The sequence below is a fragment of the Diceros bicornis genome, chromosome 21, assembly GCF_020826845.1.
Source record: "Diceros bicornis minor isolate mBicDic1 chromosome 21, mDicBic1.mat.cur, whole genome shotgun sequence".
NCBI classification, from domain to species: Eukaryota; Metazoa; Chordata; class Mammalia; order Perissodactyla; family Rhinocerotidae; genus Diceros; species Diceros bicornis.
In genome coordinates, this window is record NC_080760.1 from 40,471,604 (window position 1) to 40,497,251 (window position 25,648).

The following is a 25,648-nucleotide window of genomic DNA, read 5'->3' on the forward strand; positions in this document are numbered from 1 at the left end:
TTCAAAATTATTCTGAAAGCCTTGAAGGAAGAAAGATGTTTCCATGTCTGGGTGCCTGCTGCTCAATAATGGTATATTACAACACCTTGGCAAACTATGAACTCCATTCGATGTGTCATAATGGTCAACAAGGAAGTATTCTCTCTTAAGTGTTTTGTCAGAAGTCAAACTAAATAATGGCACTAGGAAACTCACTCAACCACAAATAATTGGGTCCAACAGAGTTCAGTGCAGATTGTGCAACTGACAACAGAAACTGGCAAGAGAGGAAGAGTATAATCCATGCTGGTCATCATTAACGTGTGTGATACATTTTTTTTTTTTTTAAAGCAGGACAAAGGCAATATAGTCAACTCTGTAGAAAATATAATGTGTCTCCATATGTACATGCAATTAGGTTATACTAGTGAAAGCATAGTGATTCTTAGCCTGGACATGCCTTTCAATAAAAACTTTACCAAGCTTTTTTGCTACATAAAGGTGGAGACAGTGTTGGCCTATATAAATTTACCCTGTGCGTGACCAGTTGGGTTGGTGGTGTGTCACAAGTGTGGGCCAACTTCCGTAAATGTTTCAGTGCTTAGTATAATGCCTGGTACCCAACTGGGAATCAGTGAATATTTTTTGAATGGATGTTCTAGGACCCATTGAGGCAATTTTTTCTGGATTCCCAGCATGAAAAGAGGTTCCATAGCCTTAAATCAAGTTGACTATGAATTAGAACTTGGAATATTTAATGTACTGAGCAGAACACAAAGCAAATTGCTTATTACTACTATGTGCCCATAATAAACTTCTAAAGGCTGTGTGATTTCCAAAATGTAAATCATTGGGTATATGTTATTTTGGGAGCCAAACATCTAACAGTGGCTGTTTTGGAGAGAGTAAATCCATCTGAGTCTTGGTTCAGTTACAAGAATGACTAATTTTACACTAGATTCTCACATGATTCAAAAGTGTGTGAATGACTCAGCCCATTAATATCCTTAGCTCCTGTGATTTCCCTGCCCCATGAAATGATAGCTATAAGGCAATAATGATAATTGGAGGAGGAGACCTTGACTTTGCCCTGTGGCAATAAAATGACACACTTTGAGTAATTCCATGTGTATACAATATTGTTTGAAAGAAATGAGGTATATTATCATCATATAAATATTTAAAATTTTATGTTAAAAGGTTGAAAATAATATGTAGTTTCAGTATGGGTAAGGACGGAGTTCTGCCTTTTGTTTGACCATTATATTTTATCCTTAAAAAACAGGCAGCTCAGTTAGCCCAGGGCCAGTCTTCCTCATCGGAAAAAAGAGGAGGATTGGCAAATGTTAGCTCAGGGCCGATCCTCCTCACACACACACAAAAAAAACAGGCAACTCACTGATTGCCTTCCCTTTGCTAACATAAGAGAAATACTGCAGTCACAAGAGTGTTGGGTTCCAACTAAATGTAGCTCAACATTCACAAGTGATTTTGAGCTGACCCTGAGCAGTTAGTTGGAGAGTCTATGAAACTTTTGGAGATTTGTGTGTTTTTTCCTATTGCTGCTCCATCTTTTTAAACAATTTATTAAACAAAGTTCTAGATATTTTGGAGTCAGCACTTTGTGCATATCTCTGCTGTTGCTAATGTCCCCAGCGACCCAGTCACCAAGTCCAGTGGACACTTCTCAATTCTTATTTAGCTTGACTTCTCTACAGCATTTGACAGAAATTGAAATCCTTTCCTAGACCTTTGGGACATCTTTGGTTGTCTTCTTAACTCTTGTACTTTTGCTTTTTAGATTCTTCTAGCTGCCCCATAAATGTGGTATTCTGCAGAGTTCTATCCTTGGTCCTTTTTTTTTGTTTCTATTTATTCAGTCTCCTTGGTAATCCCATTCATTTCCACCGTTTCCAGTGAAATCCATCCCTGATTCTTCCACGTGGGTGTTTTCCATGTCAGTCTGCTGAGCTGCAGACCCGTATATCCAGCCACCCTGAAGATATATATAATGATAACAACAACAGCTGCTCATTACCGAACATTCTCTATAACAGTCAGCTCAATGCTTTATTGCTTCATTCCATCTATTCTTCTCTGCAACACTGTGAGGTAAATAGTTATTATTTTCTATTTTCAAGTGAGAAAACTAAAGTTAGATGCATTGATTTACTTTTCCAAGGTCATTCAGTTAGTAGTAGACCCTCATTTTTAATCTCAAGTCTAGAGCCCAAGTTTTTAATCATAAATGCTTTGGATTAGCATGTCAGAATGGAATCTTTTACTTTTCCCTTGCTCCCCCACACCCATCTTTTTCCATTTTTCTCTGTCCTGCTTGAGAGGACCACATTTCATTCCTAAAGTAGAAGCCTGGGAATTTCACTAGACCCCGCAGTATTGTGGATCACAAAAGTGCTTTTGTTTTTATGTCTAAAATATCTCGTTTGCGTTAAATAGAAATTTCAAACTCATGGCCGTCAGGCGGATGTGTTGTTTGGACTACATGTTGTTTTAAAAAACAGAAAATGTCTCATACAAAGCGAAATTTCTAACTTTTCATTAAAAACCCCGGCTTGCTCTCTCACATGGCAGCAGTCATCTGGTGCTGTGTAGCAGCTTCCTCTCAACGGGGGCTTGTACCCTGTGCTTCCACACAGTCCTCACCACTTCCTGTTGTCCTACACTTATTGGGGGTTTCCTCGGATCCTTGCTTGTCCAGCCATGTAGGCATTTATGACACCTGGTAAAGACTATCGTTGTGCTTTCCCAGCAAGTCATTTTCTTCCCTCTCTAGTTTTTGCCTTGGTGCTTGAAAGATTTTCTCAAATGAAATCTTTCACTTGCTTTCTCTTAGTTTTTTTTTTTTCTTGAGGAAGATTGGCCCTGAGCTAACATCTGTTAGTGAATATCTGTTGCCAATCTTCCTGTTTTTCTTTTTTCTCCCCAAAGCCCCAGTACATAGCTGTATATACTGGTCGTAGGTCCTTCTGGTTCCTCTGTGTGGGTTGCCACCTCAGCATGGCTTGATGAGCAGTGCATAGGTCTGTGCCCAGGATCCGAACCGGTGAATCCTGGGCCACCAAAGCGGAATGTGCGAACTTAAGCACTACGCCACCGGTCCAGCCCCTCTTAGTGTTTTTGATTTCTGTTTCTTCAATGCTCCTTCTTCTCAGTCCACAAACATGTTAAGATCTCTATGCTAAAGCTGGAAGGAAAAGAATAAAATAAGTCTTCACAGCACTGAAGTGAGTGTGCCTGATTTCCTAATTAAGAGGCAAAAGACATCCTAAAGCCTAGAAGGGTTGTCCCAAGATACACAATTCAGAGTGGACTCAGATCTATCTGATCCCGAGGTCCATGTCCTTTCTCCTTCATCATGTCAACCTCACTTCAAGCTACTATTGTCCTCTGTGCAAGTAAACAAGTCTCTTTAGCTCTCTCTTTCCCGTGATCTACTTCCCATCTCTCTCTTCTTCCTTTGCCACTAAACTTGATTCACTTGCTTACACAGAATTCCTTTAGTCTCTTTTCTCATCTCAGTGCAGTATAATTTAGCCTCCCTGTAATTTGCTCATTCATCAACATCATTTGAACACGAACTGTGCAATAGGCAATGCAGTAGACACCAGTGAAATCATCCTTGCCTGAAAGAAGTTTCACAGGCTAGTAGGTTGAGACAGATAAATAGTTCCAGGGCAGTGTACTAAGTGCCTAGTAATTAAATCCGGTGGTCTCTTTTTAGCCCTCATCTTACTTAAGCGCTCTTGCATCATTTTTCCCAAAGGATAAGCATCTCTTAAGGAAATTTTCTCTTTTCCTTTCTTCTGGAGCGTTCTTCACTCCTGGTTTTCTTCTTTGTGCTTTTTAGAGTTCCTTTTACACCTCTCTTCTTTTTTCTTGCTTTGCTCTCATTTTCATTTCTTTCCAGCTGCTTACTAGATCTCTCCACTTAGATGTTGTCCAGACATTCAGCATCGCCCTCTTCTTTCCTCAAGGAAATATTACTTAACTAATTGCCCATATTAAATATAAAATATCTTGGAGTCATTATCAATCCTTTGTCTTCCTCTCACAAAAAGACTCGGCCATTCCACTTCAAAAATAGCATTACAATTTGACCAAGTTGCCCAGCCCCTCTGCCATTCGTTAACATGCAGCAATAGCTTCCTTCTCCCTTCCTGTCTGTAGTGCATCCTTTATGCTTTAACTATAGTAATCATTAAAAAAAAGTGTTCTCACAGTATTATTACTTTACTCCTTAAAATCTTTTAGTGTCATTCTTGTTGCCTATCAGATCAGGTCTCACTTCCATAGCCTGGCTCCCAGAGCTATTCACCATCCGCTCCTGATCAACTTTTCTGGTCTTCTCTCTTGTTTAGCTTCAGTGCTTGGCACACAGAGAGTGCTCACTGAATACTGGATGGGTAAGTGGGTGGTGCATAAAAAGCTGACTTTTTCTCTCCCAAGGGCAGTATTAAGTTCCCATTATATAAGTATGGCGTCTACTAAGTTTACTTCTCAGTAGTTTCTATCATTTTTAAATTGTAATGATGTAAAGATTAATAATCTAGGGGCTGGCCCCATGGCGTAGTGGTTAAGTTTGGCACACTCTGCTGTGGCGGCCCAGGGTTCACAGGTTCAGACCCTGGGCGCGGACCTACACCACTCATCAGTCATGCTGGGCTGGTGACCTGTGTACAAAGTAGAGGAAGATTGGCATGGATGTTAGCTTAGGGCTACTCTTCCTCAAACAAAAGAAAAAAAAAAAAGGAAAGATTGGCAACAGATGTTAGCTCAGGGCAAATCTTCCTCATAAAAAAAAGATTAATAACCTATAAGCGGTTTTAAAAAATGCATTCACCCAGTGTATATGCCAAATTATGGTCCTCCCAAATTCATATGTTCAAGTCCTAATCCCCAGTACTTCAGAATGTGACTGTCTTTGGAGATAGGGTTTTTAAAGAGGTAATTAAGTTCAAATGAAGTCATTGGGATGAGCCCTAATTTATTGTGACTGGTGTCCTTATAAGTAGAAAAAATTTGGACACAGACACGTACAAAAGGAAGATCATATGAAGACATAGAGAGAAGATGGCCATCTATAAGCCAGAGAGACAGGCCTCAGAAGAAACCAACCATGCTATCACCTTGGTCTCAGACTTCTAGCCTCCAGAACTATGAGGAAATAAATTTCTGTTGTGTAAACCACCTAATCTGTGATACTTTGTTATGACCACCCTAGCAAACTAATACACCCAGTGTCTTTTACTTCACTGAGGTTTTAAGTCCTGTATCTAGAGATTTTATCCTTAGGAAAGGGATAGACTAAGGATCTAATAGATCCTCTCCTCCCATCTCAAATTTGTTTGAGGCGTTTTAAACTTGTCCTAGGAAAAGAGGGCCATCTTTACCTTTTTCAGACTAGAAAACAGTTTGGATCAGCTATTCAAAGAATGGCTTTTTTTCCTTTCCCTTTTTGGATTATGTGTCTTTCTCTTGAAGATATAAAGGGCAAGAAACCAGGGGCTGGCCCCATGGCATAGCAGTCAAGTGCACGCACTCCGCTGCTGGTGGCCCGGGTTCACATCCCGGGCGCGCACCAATGCACCGCTTGTCAGGCCTTGCTGTGGCGGCGTCCCACGTAAAGTGGGGGAAGTTGGGCACAGATGTTAGCCAGTCTTCCTCAGCAAAAAGAAGAGGATTGGCATGGATGTTAGCTCAGGGCTGATCTTCCTCACAAAAAAGGGGGGGGGGCAAGAAACCATTAAAAATATAGTTAATCCTCATTTATTGCATCGATTTGGACAGATGATGAATTTAATATTTTCCAGGCTCTCATTTTGATAGCTAGAGTACAGTAAGTTCTCTTAGCAGTGGTTAGCTGGGCCAACTGCAGCATCAAATTTCCAGGGAAGGTTTTTGGTGCAGTGAATTTAGGTGCTTTATAGCAGTTCTCTTGAGGTCCTGGCTGTGGGAGGAAAAAGTAACTTTGGATCACTAAATTTAGTTCATTCAGGTTTTCCTAGTCATAGTTCAGGTTTCCATGTTGTCAACCTCAAAATACCAACCCCTCCCCCACTCCCTCTTCGACCCAATCTATCCAACTCCTCAGCAGTGGTTGTAGTTGTGTAACCGGACTGGAGAGTCTGATCACCCAGGTTCTTGGTCAGCATAAGAGAGGAATTCAGACACCAACGCAAAAGCAAGCAAGCAGTGATTTATTAGAAGAAAGGTCAGATACACTCCAAGTGAGGAGTGGGCAGTGCCAGAGAACGCATCTGTCCTGGTCCTTGGGTTAGTTTTATTTTTATTTGAGCTGTTTAGAGGGAATTTGCATTATCTGGTTATCCACCAATAATGGTTTTTCCTCCACCTACACGTCGGGAGGGGGAGTTCTTGACCTTTTAGGGGAGTCTCCGGATCTGTCATAGCAGTCATCCCCCGAGGAAGGGGGGCTAATGCATATTTAATTTGTATGTAAATTAAAGAAAGGTCAATGTCCTCTAGAGGTGTATAGCAGAAGGCTTTGTTTTGAGCACTTGTTACTTTTATCGTCGTGGTTGAAGGTCTCAGACTCTGGTGCTGTGCCAGCAAGTCACTTCACTGATGTAGCAGGGTCTGTAGCTGTGATTCCCGGCTCATGTCTGGATGCCAGTACCACACTCCACTGATGCAGCAAGTTCTCCAGCTATGATCCGCCACTCATGTCTATCTAGCTACCTATCTGAGTTGAGCCAAGGAAATTAATTATGTTGAGTCAGTTAGAGCCTTCGTTGGAAAAGAACATTTGTGTTTGCTGATCATCTGCTCAGATCAGATCTTTTCTGATTACACCAGATTAAATAATAATTTCAGACTCATTAAAGACCTTGAGAAGGTTCATCTGTATGCCTGCCTGTAATACCATTAACATCTCAGGTGGATGTGAGTCAATTTTGTTTTGTAAATCCAGAAAGAGAGCCTATCATTCTTTTCTAAGAACTCATAATTTATTTTCTATATCTACTCTGAACTCTTCATGCTATGATCTTGAACTTATTTTGTTCTGTCCAGTGTAGAGGTAGGGAGTATCTAGTCCTCATGGCTAATAGCTCTTACTCTTGAGACGTTAAGGCGTTATTAAATTTCCTTTCTACCTTATCTTTTCCAAACTGAGCTTTATTTGTTCTTAGCCTTACTGGACTTATTTTAAATTTTTGATTACATATCAGACTTGTCATTAAAGCCTCTCTGTGTTTTTCATAACTCTCTTTGATGGTAGATCCACGACCTGTTGAGTATCATCAATACAATAAGACAGTCAATTCCTACACTCTGTACTATAATATAAATTTAAGCATTTTAATTTCATGCTTAATTTTCATTTTTTGATTAGCTGATAAAAACACATAGCAATTAAGAAAAAGATTATATATAATTCTTTTCTCCATAGCAAAGAGTAATCAAGTAGATAAATTGTGGATAACCTTTTGCCTTCACATGCATTGATACTTAGATTCAAGGAGATCAGAAATATATCCCACTGACTAGAACCAAAACGAAGAATTTTCTGTGTCTGTCTTGTAGTCTTAGCATTGCCTCTAACTGGATAATAGTAGATAAGTCAGTCAACTTCTTTCCATATTATTTTATTTATTTATGAAACCAAGGAAGGTGGAGATCAAGATTAGATGATCTTTCAGGCTGGCCCCGTGGCTTAGCGGTTAAGTGCGCGTGCTCCGCTACTGGCGGCCTGGATTCGGATCCCGGGTGCACACCGACGCACGGCTTCTCCGGCCATGCTGAGGCCGCATCCCACATACAGCAACTAGAAGGATGTGCAGCTATGACATACAACTATCTACTGGGGCTTTGGTGGAAAAAATAAATAAATAAAATTATAAAAAAAAGATTAGATGATCTCTAAGTTGTCTTCTCACTCAGAAATTACACTGTATGCTCTACTACTAATAATAACAGTAGATAAATTATAGGTTTTAGTGGATAACTGTATTTGGAACTAGTAAGATTAATTTGTTTGAAACACATATATTGGGGTACTACCTACTGTGTGCTCACCACCCAGTGATAAATCAGACACCTTTCAATGAGTTTACATTTTACTAGGGGACAGAGACATATAAAAATAAGTGCAATTGAATATTACTGGGGCTGTGGTAGAAATCTGTCGAAGGCGTATTGGAGCACAAGGGAGAGTTTGGTGAATTTTGTTTGGTGGCAGGAGCATCAGGAAAAGGCCACTGATTCAAGGGACCATTTATGAAGAAGAAGAAGAGCAATTGCAGTGAAGTGTTGAGGCCAGAGCTTGATGGTAGTGGCTAAAATTTGAGGATGAGGAAGTAGAAACTGAGTACAGATGATTTTTTTCCAAGGAGCTGGACTACAAAGAGAAAATAACCGAGGGGAGAGGGCAGGGATTATAAAAAGTTGTTTGTTTTAAAATATGGGAGTAAAGAGCCAATTTAATGATTTTTGGGGGAAAGAGCATATGGAAAGGGGAAGTTTGTTCTGAAGGAGAGGAAGAAGATGGGATTAAGAACAAACTTAAAAATAAGACTTGAGGATGGATAGAGGGACAGATAGTGGATGGATGTGTGATAAAGCAAACAGCAAAAAGTTAATTGTGGCATCTAGGAGCTAGATCAATGGTAAAATACCATTCTTTCAACCTTTTTGCATGTTTGAAAATTTTATAATAAAATATTGGGGGGAAGAAAAGGATATAGATTGAGAGTTGCCTTATTCCTTGTTGTGGCAGCAGATGGTGGAAGTTCAAGTATGAACTCTCCCCTTCTTTTGTGAAGTAGGAACTACTCTTACCTGCTGGGGCAGGGGGCCAGAGAAGAGGAGAGTTGAAGAGAATGAAGGATGGAATAACCACTTGGGTTGCAGGGGAGGAGACTGAGCAGACCTGGGTAAAAGGAAGAAGCCATTGATGCTCAGGTTCTGGTGAAGTTGGAGGACACAGTAGCACTGGTGTGAGATTTTTCTCCAGTTATTATCAAGAGACAGCAAGTTAGCAGGGTATTGAAGGGATAGTTTAAGCAAGTAAAGAATAGATGGGATGAATGATTGCCTCCACTATTTACTAGCTGTCTGTTCGGGAACAAGTCCCAACCTCTCTGGTTCTCTGTTAGGGGAAGTCTGTTTTCTACCTCATTATAGTATTTTTATTTGGATGAAATGAGATAAAAATAATGTTACAAAACTGTGTTATTGTTAACATTTAACTAACGTAATGTTATCGTCTTCCTCAGGTAAAAGAAGAACGTCCAGAAAAAATACCAGATCTAAAATTATTAGTGGAGAAGAAATTTTTGGCTTTACAGAATAAGAATTCTGATGCAGACTTTCAAAATAATGAAAAATTTGTACAATTTAAACAACAGCTGAAAGAATTAAAGAAGCAATGTAAGTCAGCATGCTTTGCTTTGGTTTGGCTTTTTGAAATTAGGGAACTGACTTGATGAGCAGTCCCAGAAAACTGATTTATAAAGTTTGCTTATCTGCTTGGCTTGATCCTCTTTCTAAATTGCTTTTTATTGTTGTTGCAATTTTGTATTTTGTCTAACTTTTGGTTCAAATCAGCCTGTCCATTTCTGAAAGCCAACAGTTTCCACAAAGTGCTAAGAAAATTCCCCAGCAGCTGGAGAAAGTTACACTGTATCGTCCCACTGCTGGAGAGGGGAATTGGGAAAACAAAATAAAACTGAAAACTATTTTATTAAAATAACAATGGTGTTGTTCAAATTTTAAACTGCTGTGCCAAGCTTTTACAGTAACTACTTTGATTCTAGTTCTGCTGCTTTGGAGGAGTAGTAGCAATATTTTCTCAGACTATTTTTTTCTTCTCAAATGTGGACCAAATCCTCTCAATCTCGTCTATCTTTGTGATGGTATAAATTCCGTGTGTTTTTAAAATTTATTATCTTCCTAATAAACTTTATTATATTCAAGTTTTTTAAAATTTTTATTGAGGTCATAATAGTTTATAACCTTGAAATTTCAGTTGTACATTATTATTTGTCAGTCAGCATATATATTATAGTCAGGTTTTTTACTGAACATAATTTTGATTTAAAAATGAGAATGGGAAAAATTATTTAGACAAAAAAAATGTTGTAGACAGTATTTGACAGAAGTATATCTTTTCTACACAGTGAAGTACATATATCTTTTCTTTTCCTCTTTTTCCGTGTAATCCACATAACAATTTTATATAATTTGTTTGTTTTTACATTAGCATCGTCATTCTTTCTTTTAGGCTCGAGGATCTTTTATTCCTTAAAGAGTTGAATAGTGAAGCAAATAACTTTTTTTTTTAACTTTAGTTTCACATCACCTTCGTTTGCGTACATGTGGAACAGGAATGTCGGGTGATTTGAGATATGAATTTACTTCATGCCCATATTTGTACTCACTGTAGGAATTCGTATTTTGAAATAGGCTTTCTTTTAAATATAAGCATTTTCTTTAAATTGATGCTGAGATCTCAAAAAATGACAGAGGAAGCTGCTTTACTTTTGTCTATTTTACAAATAACTTAAGTTTCACAATTTGGAATGTTTTGCAATCATGATGGGACTCTTGCTTTTACTGTGGATTCAAACAGTAAGCATTTTTCCCACATTTTAAGTCTATTTTTTGTTCTTCATTGAACATCACAGCTACCAAAATCTTTCTAATATAATTTGCACTATTCTCCCAGATGGGTAATAATTCTCAAAACAGGTAATAATTTGCTAGTGGCTTTCTAATCTTAAAGACGCTGGTGATTTTCAATTTGGGTTTTGGTTAAAATAGCCAAATGTATTTTATTTTACTACTTGAAGTCAATAATCACAAATTATAGCAGATTTACCATCTGATCGTAGTTCCTGATTTTTTTAGGTATTTTATAATAAAGATTGAAGGATAAATATCCAAAAATATAAATGTCTTCCTCCTTTGTTATTGTTTACAAAGTTATTATTTCATAAGGGAAAATGATAAAGATTTTTAGAATCATATAGGGAAACACTTTCTAAATAAGAATATGTAATTCAACAAAATGATAAATGTTGGAATCATGGTTGTTGTTTCTTCAGTTCTCTCTAAAATGAGGGGGAAAAAGTTCCCCCAGGCCAGCAGTACACATCATTTGGATAGACAGTTAAACTTATAAACTTATAAAATAAATTTATATTGAAAGAAATGCTTCCTTATACAACGTTTCCCTATGTATGATAACACTGGAATTAAGACAACTTTCCTTTTTATTTCTCCTAAAGTATTCTTTTAAAAAGTTTTTAAATCTCAAATGACAGAACAAGCAAAATACTAATGCTCTATAAGATGTGTATACCTTACTTGCAAAATGTAATTTTTAGTGCATTATTATTAGTACTATCAATTAAACTTGCACCATCTCTAGTGGATTTTATTTCTTTAGATTTAATGCTGCTATGAGGATGCTGATTAGTATTGGGCTCTCACAATTTCTATGGAGCCAAGTCAAAGGTACTATGATTTTTAAAGGAGCCAGTGAATCTTTTTGTTTTGAGATATGTTCCAAAGGCAAGAAATTACAATAACAATTTTTTTTAAGGATTGGAAAATACAAGCCAAGGAGAGAGACTTATTTCAAGCTGCCTATTTTGGCAAAGTAAAAGCTTAAGTGTTTATATGGTCTGCACATATCTGAAGGGTTCTTTCATGAAAATAACCACCACGTTTTCACCTACTTTATTATACGAGAACATGAATTGCGTGGGATTAAATTTTACCAAATTAGGATCTAATCAAAGAAATGCCGGGAAGCTCTTAGGTGGAGAGAAGTCAAGATGGAGACTGAAATCAGGTGGTCTGTCTGTGGGGCGACCTGAGGCACTGCTCGCCATGCTGCCCAAGCGCACTCGACCCGCAGCAGTAAGTTAACCCAGCTGTGGCTCAGCAGCCTCTTCTCGGCCTGTCTGCTCTCAAGATCCCTTTACATTCTCAAAATCCACAGAGGGCCCCAGAGAGCTTTTGTTTACATGGGTTATAGCTATTGACATTTATCATATTAGAAATCAAAACTGAGGAATTTAAAAAATATTAATCCGTTTTAAAAATCAATAATAAACCCATTACATTTATCATAAAGAGGATTATGAAATATAACTACATATTTTCCAAACATAAAGAAAAAATAGTAAGAAGAGTGGCATTGTTTTACATTTTTACAAATCTCTTCAATTTCTGGCTTAATAGAAGGCAGCTGGATCCTCATACGTGCTTCTGCATTCAATCTCTTGTGGTACATTGTTTTAGTTGAAGTATACAGAGAAAATCTGGCCTCACACACAGGTAGTTGGACTTGCTGAAAGGATCTTGCAGACCACCAGAAGTTCTCACTTTGAGAACCCCAGAGCTAAGCTAGAGGTCAGTAAACTATGGCACTTGGGCCAAATCCAGCTTGCCTCCTGCAAGCTAAGAATGGTTTTTTACATTCTTTACTTTACATTTAATTTACATTTTCATTAGTTGGGAAAAAAATGAGAAGAATAATATCTTGTGAAATGAAAATGATATAAAATTCAGATTTCAGTGTCCATAAATAAGGTTTTATTGGAATATAGACACTCATTCATTTACATACTGTCTGTGGGTGCTATACACTATAATGGCAGAGTTGAGTAGTTGCATCAGGGACCATCTGGCCCACAAAGCTTACAATATTTACTATCTGGCTCTTTGCAGAAGAAGTTTACTGACCCCTGGTCTAAACCATAATCAGAAACAAGGGCAGTTTTTTGTTTTTTTTTAACTCTAGATCTTTCCATGAATACCATACATTTGTCTCGGGTACATTCAGAACACTTTGAGTGCCTACTGTATGTGAGTCATTGCAGTGGGTGCTCTGAGATAAATAAAAGGCAGAGTCTCAGTACTTGGAGAAGACAATATGTACAAACAGGAAATAATGTGAGAACCATTAATAGCAAGTATCAAATCAAAAGCAGAGAAAAAAATGTGAAAAACAAATGTTATACAATGTGGGACCTAAATGAAGACAGTCCAAATAGGAATGCAGATTTGATCTCTATTTTATTTTATCTGTGTTGCTAATATTGCCAGTCAATTGATAGGGGCTGCCTGGAGCTGTCATGTTCAAGAAGATTCTCGGCTGGGTTCAGTCCCAGCAGGAAAGACTGCTGAAGGATTACGGTGGGAAAGAGGAGAGGTATGAGAGATCCCTGGAATACAAACCTAACAGATACACTATACCCATTTAAAGATAGGATTACTCTAAAGGTAACATACTCTAGTTGCACACAATAATGTTTTTTTATAGTTATTTATGTTTTATGGTTGTTACCAGGCATTAGATCCAACTTCTTTGGACAAATCATTTTATCCCTGGATACCTAGTGTGCTGTATATTAGAGATATTATGTCTGTCCCAACTTCCCAGTATTATTACCAAGATTAAATGAGATAGTGGATCTTTGCAAACTCTGAAAGTTTACTTTAGATTTAAGTTATTTTTGAGAAAGAGCAAGTACAGCATAGTGGAAGGAATATGAGTTCAGCAGCCAAAGACCTGGATTTGAGTCACTACCATGTAGCCTCGTCTCCCTACTGATGCCACCCATTTTTCTTAGTTCTAACTCTTGGAGTCATACAAATCAAGATTGATTGAAGATAAGTTTTACACTTGGTGGTGGTGATGATAACTGAGTTAGGAGACAGTTTCACAGAGAAGAATTCCGTTTCCCTAAATGGTAATAATCATGTTCTTACTAACTCAAGTTATGAACCCAACAATATGATTTGGTTTAAGGCAGACATTACCAGACCTTCTTGGACGAAATTATTTTAATTTATCTAAACAATATGTTCGGGTAATTTTCCCTCTTCCTCACCTCTTTTACATAAACTGTCTCCACTAGTACAACTCATGGTATTATATGATTAGTAGGCATCAGAAGTTTTAGTGTAGGTCAGAAAGGCAGAAATTGAGGGCATTAGACAATAATTGATACTAACTTAGAAACCTTCAAAATAAGGGCTTCTTTTTGTGGTCAAAAATGGAATTGACTATGAATCTGAGATCTTTAGTATCAAAATAATCTAATATGAAATGTAATTTTGTTGGTACATTTAAATGCTAAGAGTAGGGGAAAGCATGTCTTTTTTTTAATGCAGATTTGCTAATCTGAAGATGCTCACCACAAATTTAACAGTATATTTAGATCATGTATGAGACATGTGGAATATAAGATATGGAGATACTTGAATCCAATTTCAGTGGCAATGACATTTGTATCAGATATATGTATACAGACATAGGAATTTACACTGTAATCTTGTAATTATGTGGATTCACAGATTAGCTGTGTACCTTCATTTAAGCATGCTCCATCTAGATCTCAAAAATGATAAAATAGGGAGTGGCCTTTCACTCTGCAAAAGGATTCACTCAAGGATGCCGTTAAATGGGGAGTTCCTCGGGAACATTAGAATACCTTCACTTTACTATTCCTAGTGGGCTGCTTTCAAAACCACAGTGTAGTTCCATGAGGGTAAGGCCTCTTATGTTTTGCTTACTGCTATGTTCCTTGAATGCCAGCATGAGGTCCAGGCACATAGCACCTATAGTACAGGTCCTTGATGGTCATGAGACCTTTCAGGAGAACTGTCATACACTTGAGAGCTTATGCCCTGTTGAAAAGAGACACCTGCCACCTGTGCCAGTCTGTTGTTATGAGTGAGTGTGGACCCAGTATTGCCTGATCTTCAGGTTCTTTTGGAAAACCCAGATATCTTGCTGATTAGTTTTCAGTTACCAGATTTTTAAAACATTATGCAAACAAAACTATCAGTTTGTGACCTTTGGTTGTACCTTCTCATAATACCATTTTCAGTGCCTTGTTAGGCACTTAATAAGGGACACCAGCATTAATGTACCCAGTTAACAGTAGGTTATGATTTCTTCAGAGGAATGGTTTTGTTTTCAAGATACTTCAAACTAAGGCCAGAATGTGCATTTCATGGCATTTGGGAATGTATAGTAGAAGCCTAGTGGGTTCTGTTGAAAAGCAGATGGAGATTTTGTGGTGAGGGGCCAGGAACGGGAGCCCCTGACCCAGATGCAGGTGAACATTGGGTTTATAGAGAAGATTAGCACCTTTGAAGATTGGGAAGGCGTGTGTGAGTTTTGAAACCCAGAAGGAAACAAATGAGAAAGAAACAAAGGTGGTGCCAAGAGGGAAAATGTTTGACCATGCCTAGAAGTATGTTGAGTGCATTTAAACTGCGCAGTGTTGACCAACCTGACTTAATCCTGATACTCTTCAACCTATAAATCTCTTTGTCATAGGGTATAACTGTGTATTCTAACAATGTGTATTACTGGCCTGTGATTAACCAAAGCCCAAGACGCTTTAAGGAAGGAATAATTTCTTATTCATCTCTATATTCCTTTTGTTCCTCCCATAATAAGAGCTTAGTTAATATTTATAGGACAGATTAGTCAACTAGAAAAAGAAGGTCAGAACCTATTGAAGGCAGTCTGAGGATAAAACTTCTTTTCCCGTCAATAATATATCATCAGTAAAGAAGAGAATAAGAAGGAAATTAGCATTTATAGGGTTGGGATCTAAATCAGCAGCAAAGATTAATAATTTATAGTGTCTTTGAAAATGCTTTAAATTGCTCAAAGTCAACGTGCATGATTTTGTGTATATAACCCTTTATAGTGATATATTGGTGCAAATGTATAGTGTATATAGTAATATACACTTTTTTGTGTGTGTGTGTGAGGAGATCAGCCCTGAGCTAACATCCGCCAATCCTCCTCTTTTTTCGCTGAGGAAGACGGCCCTGGGCTAACATCGGTGCCTATCTTCCTCCACTTTATATGGGACGCCGCCACAGCGTGGCTTACCAAGCAGTGCATCGGTGCGCGCCCGGGATCCGAACCAGCGAACCCCGGGCCGCCGCAGCGGAGCGCGCGCACTTAACCGCTTGCGCCACCGGGCCGGCCTCAGTAATATACACTTTTTAATACCATCGTAGCATCATGTTCAGGAATTGAATGAGTATGGCTCACTTTGTGTGACTGCTTAGAACATTAAGCAAATTTATAAAAATTTAAGTTTGCTGGCTCTTCTACAGACAGTTTTTTCATCTCTGTGGCCCTCCATTGATCTTCATTTTTTCCTTGATGATGTTGACAAACCCATCACCATTCGCTTGGTAGATGACCATTAATTGTTGGAAAGTGCTAAAATCATAAGTTTCACAACAGGGATTGACTTTTTCAGGTTAGATTGCATCCTTGGCCTGAGGACTTATGCTCATTGAGTCAAATTTTTGCCCTATGCAAATTTTTTATTCTTTGTGTATTTGACACTCTCTCTCTTCCTCTTCTCTGTGTCAGTATTTGTCTGACTCTCTTCTGTGTCTCTTTCCTCCCTCATGCTTTCTTTGTGTTTTCCACTCCATGCAGTCTCTCTTTCCCCTAGGTCTTCACCTGCATCAGGGAAGCTAAATGGTACCATTTCCATCTTAATGAGGAAGCAGCTTCAGAGAACTCAAGTGATATGCCCTAGGTTACAAAGCTGGTAAACAGTGGAACCAGAAGACAGAAGATGCCACGGGTAGAGAGGGAGCATTAGGGAGAGATGTAACTATCCTCCCTCTTTTGTTTCATAAAGTTGTTACTTTCCAGGAATTTTTACATTTTAAAGCAGATTTGAGGTACCAAATAAATACTTAAATAAGTGAAGGAAAAAAGATTAATTCAAATTACGTTGATTCTGTCGAGGTGGAAGTTTAGTCAAGGCTTTAAGCTAGTAAGGAGCTCTTTGGTAGTGAAAAATTAGCTTTTCAAATGCCCTTTATAATGAGCAATAAAAACGCCCATCTACTCGGCCTTCACCTTAGGTTTGCCCTAGTCCTTTTGGAAAAGAGTAACAATAAAGTAGCCAGGCTTTGTAGTACGTATGGTAGTTAACGAATAACTATAGGCATTGTTTGTCTGAGCGCCTGCCTATGCACAGGGTATGGTACTTGCATACTCTATATACATTATTATTTTTCACAGCTCTACGAGATAACCGTACCCATTTTATAGGTTAGGAAATATGCAAAGAGAGGTAATATAACTTCCCTAAGATCGTTAAGTGCTGAAATTCAAAGCCAACTTTGGTGACACCAAAACTCGTGTTCTTTCCCCTATATATGTATCTTTCAGCTTTTGAAAACACTCCTATGTGGTTTTCTTTTCTCTCAATTCAAGCATTTCATTCATCTCTTGAAAAATTGATTTGTCATAGCACTCTTAAGTAGTGAACAATTTATTGGGTCTCTCAGATCATAGATTTCCTCTGATGACACTGGGAGAATCTGTTTTACCTAGCTGAGAGAGGATCTCTTGTTTGATCACTTTCGCTTAGAGATCAGGGAGTAAGAATCATATCAGACATTATATAGTAGTTTATGTTTGCTTCATTTTGCCTTCAAAGTAGCCCCTAGAGAAACATGTAGTTGTAATCCTGTTTTATAGAGAAAAAAGTGAGACTTATAATCGGTAAGTAGTTTGCTCAAGGTCACAAAGTAAGTAAGAGAGTGAGACTTAAAACTGGATCCTCCTTTTCCAGATCCCATGGTTTTGGCAATGCATTCGATAAATAGTGCCTAAGAATGCCTTTTCCGGTGTGAATAGTTGCTATGTTATGGCCAAGAGGAGTAGGATATTTATTACACTACAAGTTTAGAACAAGTTCCATGAAATTTATTTCAAGCATGACAACAATAATCCCATGCACATACATCATCTCTCTTAATCTTCATGACATCCACGTGCGGGAGAGAAATGCATGAAAAATGCAGGTTCTCTTTTTAGCAGACTGAATCTTGGAGGTGACATATTTGCCCAGTGTCTCACAGTCAGGAGGTCACAAGGATAACAAATACGTTCCCGAGGAAAGGAGAAGCTTTAGAGTGATAGATGGCTATAATTAAAGTTATTAGGAAAGAACGGTTCAGTTATCAAGGAAGAAATGAGTCAGCAGCAAGTCTAAACACAAACTGTGAACTGTGGGTGTTTCTCTCATGGTGGCTTATTTTGAGAGAGTGTGATGACATCTGTGCTCAGAGAGCAGCCTGAACCTAGAATAGGAAGACTAAATCCTAAGTGTCCTAGGGAGGTGTACATCATACTTAAGAAAATAATGATCTTTCCAAGTTATTATTTCCTGAGGTTGGGATGATTTAAGTTTTATAGCTTGTTAGATGTGTGTAAATGGGTGCCCCTTTGTAGTTAACACCTCCCCCCATTTCTAGTCCCTGGCAACCACTATTTTGTTTTCTTCTCCATATAGTTTTAACTTTTCCACAGTGTTGCATACCTGAAATCTTTCAGTATGTAGCCTTTTAAGTGGCTTCTTTTACTGAGCAGAATGAGTTTGAGATTCATCTGTAGTATTGCTAATATCAGCAGTTTGTTGCATTGTGTTGCTGAGTAGTGTTCCATCTGAACCATAGTTTATTGATCCAGTCACCAGTTGAAGGACATTTCAGATTCCAACTTGGGGCCATTATGAATAAAGCTGTTATGAACATTCATATACAGGTTTTTATGTGAATATAAGTTTAAATTTCTCTTGGATAAATATCCAGGCATGGGATTGCTGGCTCGTATGGTAAGTGTATTTTTAACTCATAAGAAACTGACATTATGGAGTACGTTCTGCATTCCCATCAGCAGTGTCTAAGAGTTGTAGTTGCTGTGCCCTCGCACCAGCACTTGGGTTATTTTGGTTTTGTTTTTAATTTTAGCCATTCTAGTAAGTACGTAATGGTATCTCCTTGTGGATTTAATTTTTGTTTTTGTAATGACCAATAATGTTGAATATGAAGTTTCTTTTTTATATTTAAATTTTGCATATAATGTTCGTGTTTTTCTGTTCATGTATCTCCTGCATTTATTCTTTAATTCATTCAAAACATTGTGGATGGTCTGCAGCAGTGGTTCTCAAAGTGTGGTTCCCACACCAGCAGCGTCAGCATCACCTGGAAACATATTAAAAATGCACATTTTCAAGTGCCACCCCAGACCTACTGAATCTGAAATTCTGGGGTTGGAACTGAATTTTAACAAGCCCTCCAGGTGATTCTCCTATATGCCAGAATTTGAAAACCATTGGTTTACAGTCGTGGTGTTCACCCATCGCAGGATATCAGTATCAGTTGTGAACCTTAAAAATAAAATCAGAGTTCAATCACACCCCCAGAGATTCAGGTTTAGTTGGTGTCTGATGGGGCTCTAGGCGTTTTTTTTTTTCAAGTTCCTCAGGTCATGCTAATGTACAATCAGGGCTGAAAATAACTTATCTACTAAAAGTGGTTTAGCTAGGCACTCTAGAGGATACAAATCTAACTTCTAATTCTAGATTTTATGCAGTTTATTATCTAAAAGGAAAGATCCATATATACACAGCTTTGTTATAGGCACATATAAGTTACTCAGTAATTACCTAACAAATTACATTGTACTTGGTGTCCTGGGTTTGAATATAAGCTAACTTTATTCTTCTGTATCTAAGAGCCTGATGAGGTTCAGGGCAGGCCGCCCCAAGATGTGCCACTTTGGTATGTGGATTATTTCGAGCTAAAGACAATAAAGGCTCAGAAGACTCTGAAAGAAACTTTGACCTCCCCCCCTACTAACTGCCCAAAAGGATTTAAGATAGAAGGCCTGTCAGCAGGATAGGCCATCACCATAGATAACTCTGGGTATGGGTAGACTGGGAGGGTCTTTGCTAAGCCCATTCTTATCAAAGTTCTGTTTACCAAACATTTACATTTGTAAGGGAAATCTCCATTTGTAAAGGTGTCTCCCTCTCTGTACTGGGATGAAGGGGGGATGACCTCATCTCTAGAAACTTGTCAATGCGGAAAGTGAGGCCTTAAATATGCATCATAACCTTACTCTTGTTTACTCTGCTTTTCTGGTAATCGCCTATAACTGACTCCCCCCACCCCCAAGATCCTCCTTTGTCTTTAGCTGAAGATAGTATTTAAGATGAGAACCTCTACCATTTTGTCGAGTTACTCAGTTTCCTTGGGTCCCTCCCATGTATACATGTTATAAAGCTTTGATTTTCTCCTCTTATTCTGTCTCCTGTCAATTTAATTCATAGCTCAGCCAGAAGGGACTCAGTGGGCAGAGGATAGGTCTTCCTCCCCTTCAAGCCTCATTTTTATATTCCATTTTATACTTCTCATTCATTCATTCAAGAAGAGTTGATTGAGTATGCTGGGAATACAGCAGTGAATAAGAGGCAAGCCCCTGTGCTCATGGAGCTTACGTTCTGATTTTTGGCACCTCGTTAGCATCTACTCACTTAACCTTATTTAGGTGGAAATATGGTACATTTCTTTTTGTGTGTGTGAGGAATTTCAGCCCTGAGCTAACATCCATGCCAATCCTCCTCTTTTTTTTTTTTTTTTTTTTTTTTTTGCTCAGTAGGACTGGCCCTGGGCTATCCATCCCCATCTTCCTCCACTTTATATGGGATGCCACCACAGCATGGCCTGACAAGCAGTGTGTTGGTGGGCGCCCGGGATCCAAACCTAGGGCCACCTAGGGCCACCAGCAGCGGAGCGCTCGCACTTAACCATTACGCCACAGGGCAGCCCCACATTACATTTCTTAATTGCTCTAAAACAAAGGTATCTATTCATATGCACAATTGATAGCCTTAATAATGAGCGTATTTGTGTATTTGTTTACTGAAGTATTTTCCTTCAGAGTTATTTGCCTTGTATTTGTTAAAATTTATATTAGTCATGAAAGCCTATTTTCTTGATAACTTTTTAAACTTATTTATTTAATCAGCTGGATATGTTAATAACAGTGTTAAGGATAGAGACTGTGCAAACCATAGAAAGATCCTGGAATCTGGAATCAGAAAGTATAAGTTCAGATTCTGGCTCAGCCAAGTAAGTTTGTGTCTTTTGATCAAATCAATGAAGTTTTACTTTTCTATCAAGTATGGGTAATATAATAATAATGCTGTCTAGCCCACAGAGTTGTATAAGGATTAAATCAGATATTTAAAAATGAAAAGTGAAAGTGTTTTATAAACTGTAATATACTCCCCAAATATCAGTTACCTGATCTTTTTTTAGTTTGCTTAAAGGCATTTACTTTAATAATTTTTATTTCAAGGGATATACATTTTATGACTTGTTAGCAGTTGGAATAAATTCTCAAGTGTAGGAAAACAAGCTCAGAGTTTTAGTCATTTTGTTAAAGCATTAAGAGATTTTAATGAAAGATAAACTATCGCTAGACTGGCAAGTAGTTAAGGAATATTCTGTCATTGACAAGGATGTGAACAAAAAATATTGATAAGGTAGCTAATCATTTTTCGGTACACTGTTAGTTTGGGCAGCCTTTTCTTGATAGGGAAGCAAAGAGCGAAGTGTCAGGAGCAGCACTGTTCTCATAATGAGCCATCCTGCGTCTGCTGAAACCGTATGCATTGTGAGCAGATGTGATGGAGCTGCAGCTACACTGTGTGCTGTGTGGGCCTTGGATATATGGGGATTGTCTTGTAGACAGACGTTAGATTTAAGGAGAGAGTCAGCTCTGCTCTTTGAGCCCGGCTATTTAGTTAGTTTGTTTTTTTTAATCACCTAGATGCCTTATTTCAAGTTATATTTTTTTAGAGAACAGGCACCTGCTATATGCAGAGCACTGTGCCGGGCACAAGGAACATAGGCAAGTAATTTAACCTTTGGGGACTGAGAGAAAAAGGAAACTAGTCACTTGAGATTGCAGGGTCTTAGAACTTGACATTTGGGGAAGAAATGAGAGAGTGGGTTGGAGGTTGGTGAAGGGTGTTGAGTTTTCCAAAATATATGTAGTCGGTTTATTTTAAAAAATAAAATAATGACATTTTCAGGGCCAAAGAAATTAATTTTCTTTACTACGGGATTCCTTAGTCTTCATTATGCAGTTTGCATCTGGCTAGAATGTCGTTTCAGTCAGAGCAGGCAGGTGTCTGCCTTGGTTGGTACTGTCCACCGTGCCTAGAACAGTGCCTGGTGGGGAACCAGTGCTTCATATATATGTGGGGCATGAATGGAAGACTACAAAAGGGGGCCAAAACTTAGTTCATGGAAACTTTTTTCCCATGGGCCAATATTCTACAGCAGATACTTTTGACACACACTAGTCCTGGGAATGAGGGGATAGGTAAGGCATTGTGTCCCTTTTCACCAAAGCCTCCCTGGCAGACCTGGGCAGCACTCATGCTCTGAGTACAAAGTGTGACTGCCAGTTGGCTGGAAGTGTTCCCAGACTTTCTGGCAACCTTCCTTGCCCAGTTTGACCATTGGGTGCTTACTGGTGAATAGTACTTCCTTCCTCTTCCCCGAGGGGGACGCTATTCTCTGACTTCATTTCAGTTGCATAAAGCAGGAAACTTACAAGTCAGACTCAAGAACTTTTAATTCCTTCCCCCAACCATCAGCCTTAACAATCTCTATTTCTCCTGTTATGTGGTAGCATTGATTTCCGCCCCCACCATCACCACCACAAAGTGTTAAGTTGACAATGCTTCTTACATTTGATAGTATTGGAGAGTCAAGAAAATATAGTAGTAGCTTATCTAGGTATATTTTCCTTGTGCTTCAGAGCACAGTGGTTTTATTTAACATTTACCAAAAGCAAAAAATTATTCCTACAAAGAGATAAGGAAGGATTTTTAGCCAGTTAACAAGATGTGCTGTCTAGTCCCATTCCTGAAAACCTCTACTAGTCCCCTCCCCATTTCTTTCTCCTCCCACTGCTACTACTGCTCTATTTGCGATTTTACCCTCAGCCTCCTATGTGCTCCCTGCTGCAGACTTGCTCCCTGCCAGTTTCTGCCAGAGTGAGTGATCATTCAAAAGTATAGATCTAGTCATGGTTGTCCACCATGTGGTCTTTCAGAGGCTCCCCACCGCCCTCCTGGAGTGAAGGCCCTTCTGGCACTAGGCTTCTTTTTCACTGCTCGCCACTCTCCTCTCTAGCCCTTTGATCTAGACACTTGGCAATTCCCAGAAAGTATTGTGTTCTCTTTTACCTCCAGACTTTCACACGTGCTGATCTCTTCGTGGAATATTCTACTTAGTCCCTCCCTCTTCACTTGGTTAAGGCCCACCCATCCTTCTGCCTTAATGCAGATATGACTGACTTCAAGGAGTCTTCTCCAGTGCAGAGTAAGTGCACATCCGTAATGTGGGACCTTTAAAGAAGTTTAATCTGGAGAGGGATATTTAATAACAAAGATTAGGAAGATTAGCATGTGAGATTGGCAAAAAGACGAATTTGAGGCAAAGTTTATGGTATTTGAAATATGCTAATTATTTTGTTTAAATAGTGTGTAAAATGGCAACCAGTACTGAAATATCCAATTTGTAATCTGATATTTGAACATGTATTAATACTGTCCTTTAAAATAAAATGTTCTGTGTCCACTGCTTTCGGTGATGGTGCCTGCCAGCACAGACATACTGACTGAAATACATTAACTTCTCCTCTTGACTGACTCATTTGACTCGAATAGCAAGTTCCCCCATGACCCCACCTCTAAAAATAGGAAGTGTATTATTATGTTTTCAAAATTCCAAGCTTCGAGAAGTGGTGAGCTATTCTTTGTTTTTGCTCTGATGGCCAGTGGCCTGCAGCTGAGTTCTGGTAGTTGCATGGGCTGAAGACTGCAGGTCATAGTTGGAGGAGAATAGGAGGCTCTGAAGGAGCAGAAGATTGGGAGAAGTGTATTAGAATTATAGGTTATAAATACCAACATTGTAGTTAATAAATGCACCAACTGCATCTGAGGATCAAGCTTAAGTTTTCATAATACAATGATAATCAATTGAATATTAAAAGTAGAGAATGTGTGCCAGGACTCATTAAAATGTTTTCCTGGTTATTGTACTTTTGGGAATCAATTCTAGTAAAATAATCCAAAATGCAAATACAAAGATATTTCTCAGTGATATTCAATAGGAAAATTTAGAGATAATGAAGAGATTTGTGAAAATCATATATCAAAAAAATGAAATGTTTAGAAAATGCTTATATAATGTTAAATTTTAAAGCAGTATAAATGTTGTATATGTATTCTGATCACCATTACTGGGTAAGGAAATACTGTAAGCCATGAGGAGAAGTAGAAAAAGGAACAGGACATGAGTTCCAGCAAGTAATGCAGTTAGAGTGTAAATACGTGGGGAATAAGATCACAAGGGTAAGTTGAGGCTGATTTATGAAGTTATTTGTTGCCTTGAATAGGACGGTTTAGTTAATAAGTCATGGGGAGCATTAAGTTTTTCATTAGGTGAGCCATCTGATTCGATTGGAACTTTAAGAAGATACATCTGGTTGTGGTATATAGGGTAAATTGGGATGGGAAGCTGTCTTGTTACAGTGGTCCAGTCAAGTATTGATGATATCCTGAGTTACGATGGGGGAATAGGAAAAGAGAATTAATGCAAGAGGTATTGTGGAGGTAAAATCTACAGGACTTGTCGACTCGTTTAAAATGATAACAACAGTAGACATAGGAGAATAAGGAGTTGAAGATGGCTAAGGTTTCTAGTCTGAGTAACTGGGAAAAGGGTGATACCATTAAAAGCAGCAAAATGTTTCATGGAAGAGCTGGTCTTCAGATGGGGAGGATGACTTTAACGTCAAGGATATTGTATTTAACGTGCTGGGTTTTAGCATAGATTTACAACAAGTGGTTGGAAATGAGGAAAGGTTTGATGTAACACCAGGGCTAAAGAGAGGGAGAAAAAGGCTCTTCACATATGTGCTCCCAAGTGATAGTTGGAGCTATGGGAGTAGATGACCCGTGCAAGGGGAGGAGTCCAAGAGAGTCAAGGAGAGGAAGAAAGAAGAGCCAGCAAGGAATGCTCAGGGGGCTGGAAGGAGGACCAAGGGGCATGTGGGCCAAAAACATGAAAGAGAGAAAGAGTTTCACTTCTTAGCATCATTTTCTTATCATAGTTGAATTTCCTATTACCAAGGATGCGTAAACTTCTCAATCTGAAACTGGAAATTATTCATATCTCAAAATTTGTAAACTAAATTCCATAATTTAATGAGATTGGGGAGGTAGAATTAGCCATTGTTTTTGATTTTCTACGTTTCTACACCTTGTGGATAGTACTGATGAAACGTTTGCTTTACTGGGCCGTCCCGGTGGCATAGCGGTTAAGTGCGAGCACTCTACTCGGGCGGCCCGAGGGTTCACAGTTTTGGATCCCGGGCGCGCACCGACGCACCGCTTGTCAAGCCATGCTGTGGTGGCATCCCATATAAAGTAGAGGAAGCTGGGCACGGATGTTAGCCCAGGGCCAGTCTTCCTCAGCAAAAACAAGAGGAGGATTGGCATCGGATGTTAGCTCAGGGCTAAAAAAAGTTTTCTCTACTGCTTCTTTTGCCCTTCCCAGATATGGGTATTTAAAGCAATGGAGAGTAGAGATCACACCTGGCTTCCCCTGTCCAATTTCGTAAGCAAGAAACACATTGTGTAGTTTTAAAAAAATCCTCATGGTTCATAAGGGGATAGAGATGAGATGTACTCATTCATTAGATAATAGGTTTTTTAAAAATCATTCAAAAAGCTAGCAATTACTT

The 25,648-nt window shown here is 38.7% G+C and overlaps 1 protein-coding gene across 1 annotated transcript in view; it reads left to right on the plus strand.

The window, feature by feature from the left end:
- NSMCE2 (NSE2 (MMS21) homolog, SMC5-SMC6 complex SUMO ligase) overlaps positions 1 to 25,648 on the plus strand; it is a 228,433-nt gene that overhangs the window by 72,028 nt on the left and 130,757 nt on the right. Inside the window, exon 4 of the mRNA XM_058564928.1 lies at positions 9,237 to 9,390. Within this exon, the coding sequence (XP_058420911.1) occupies positions 9,237 to 9,390 (154 nt within the window). The remainder of the gene's footprint in view (positions 1 to 9,236; positions 9,391 to 25,648) is intronic.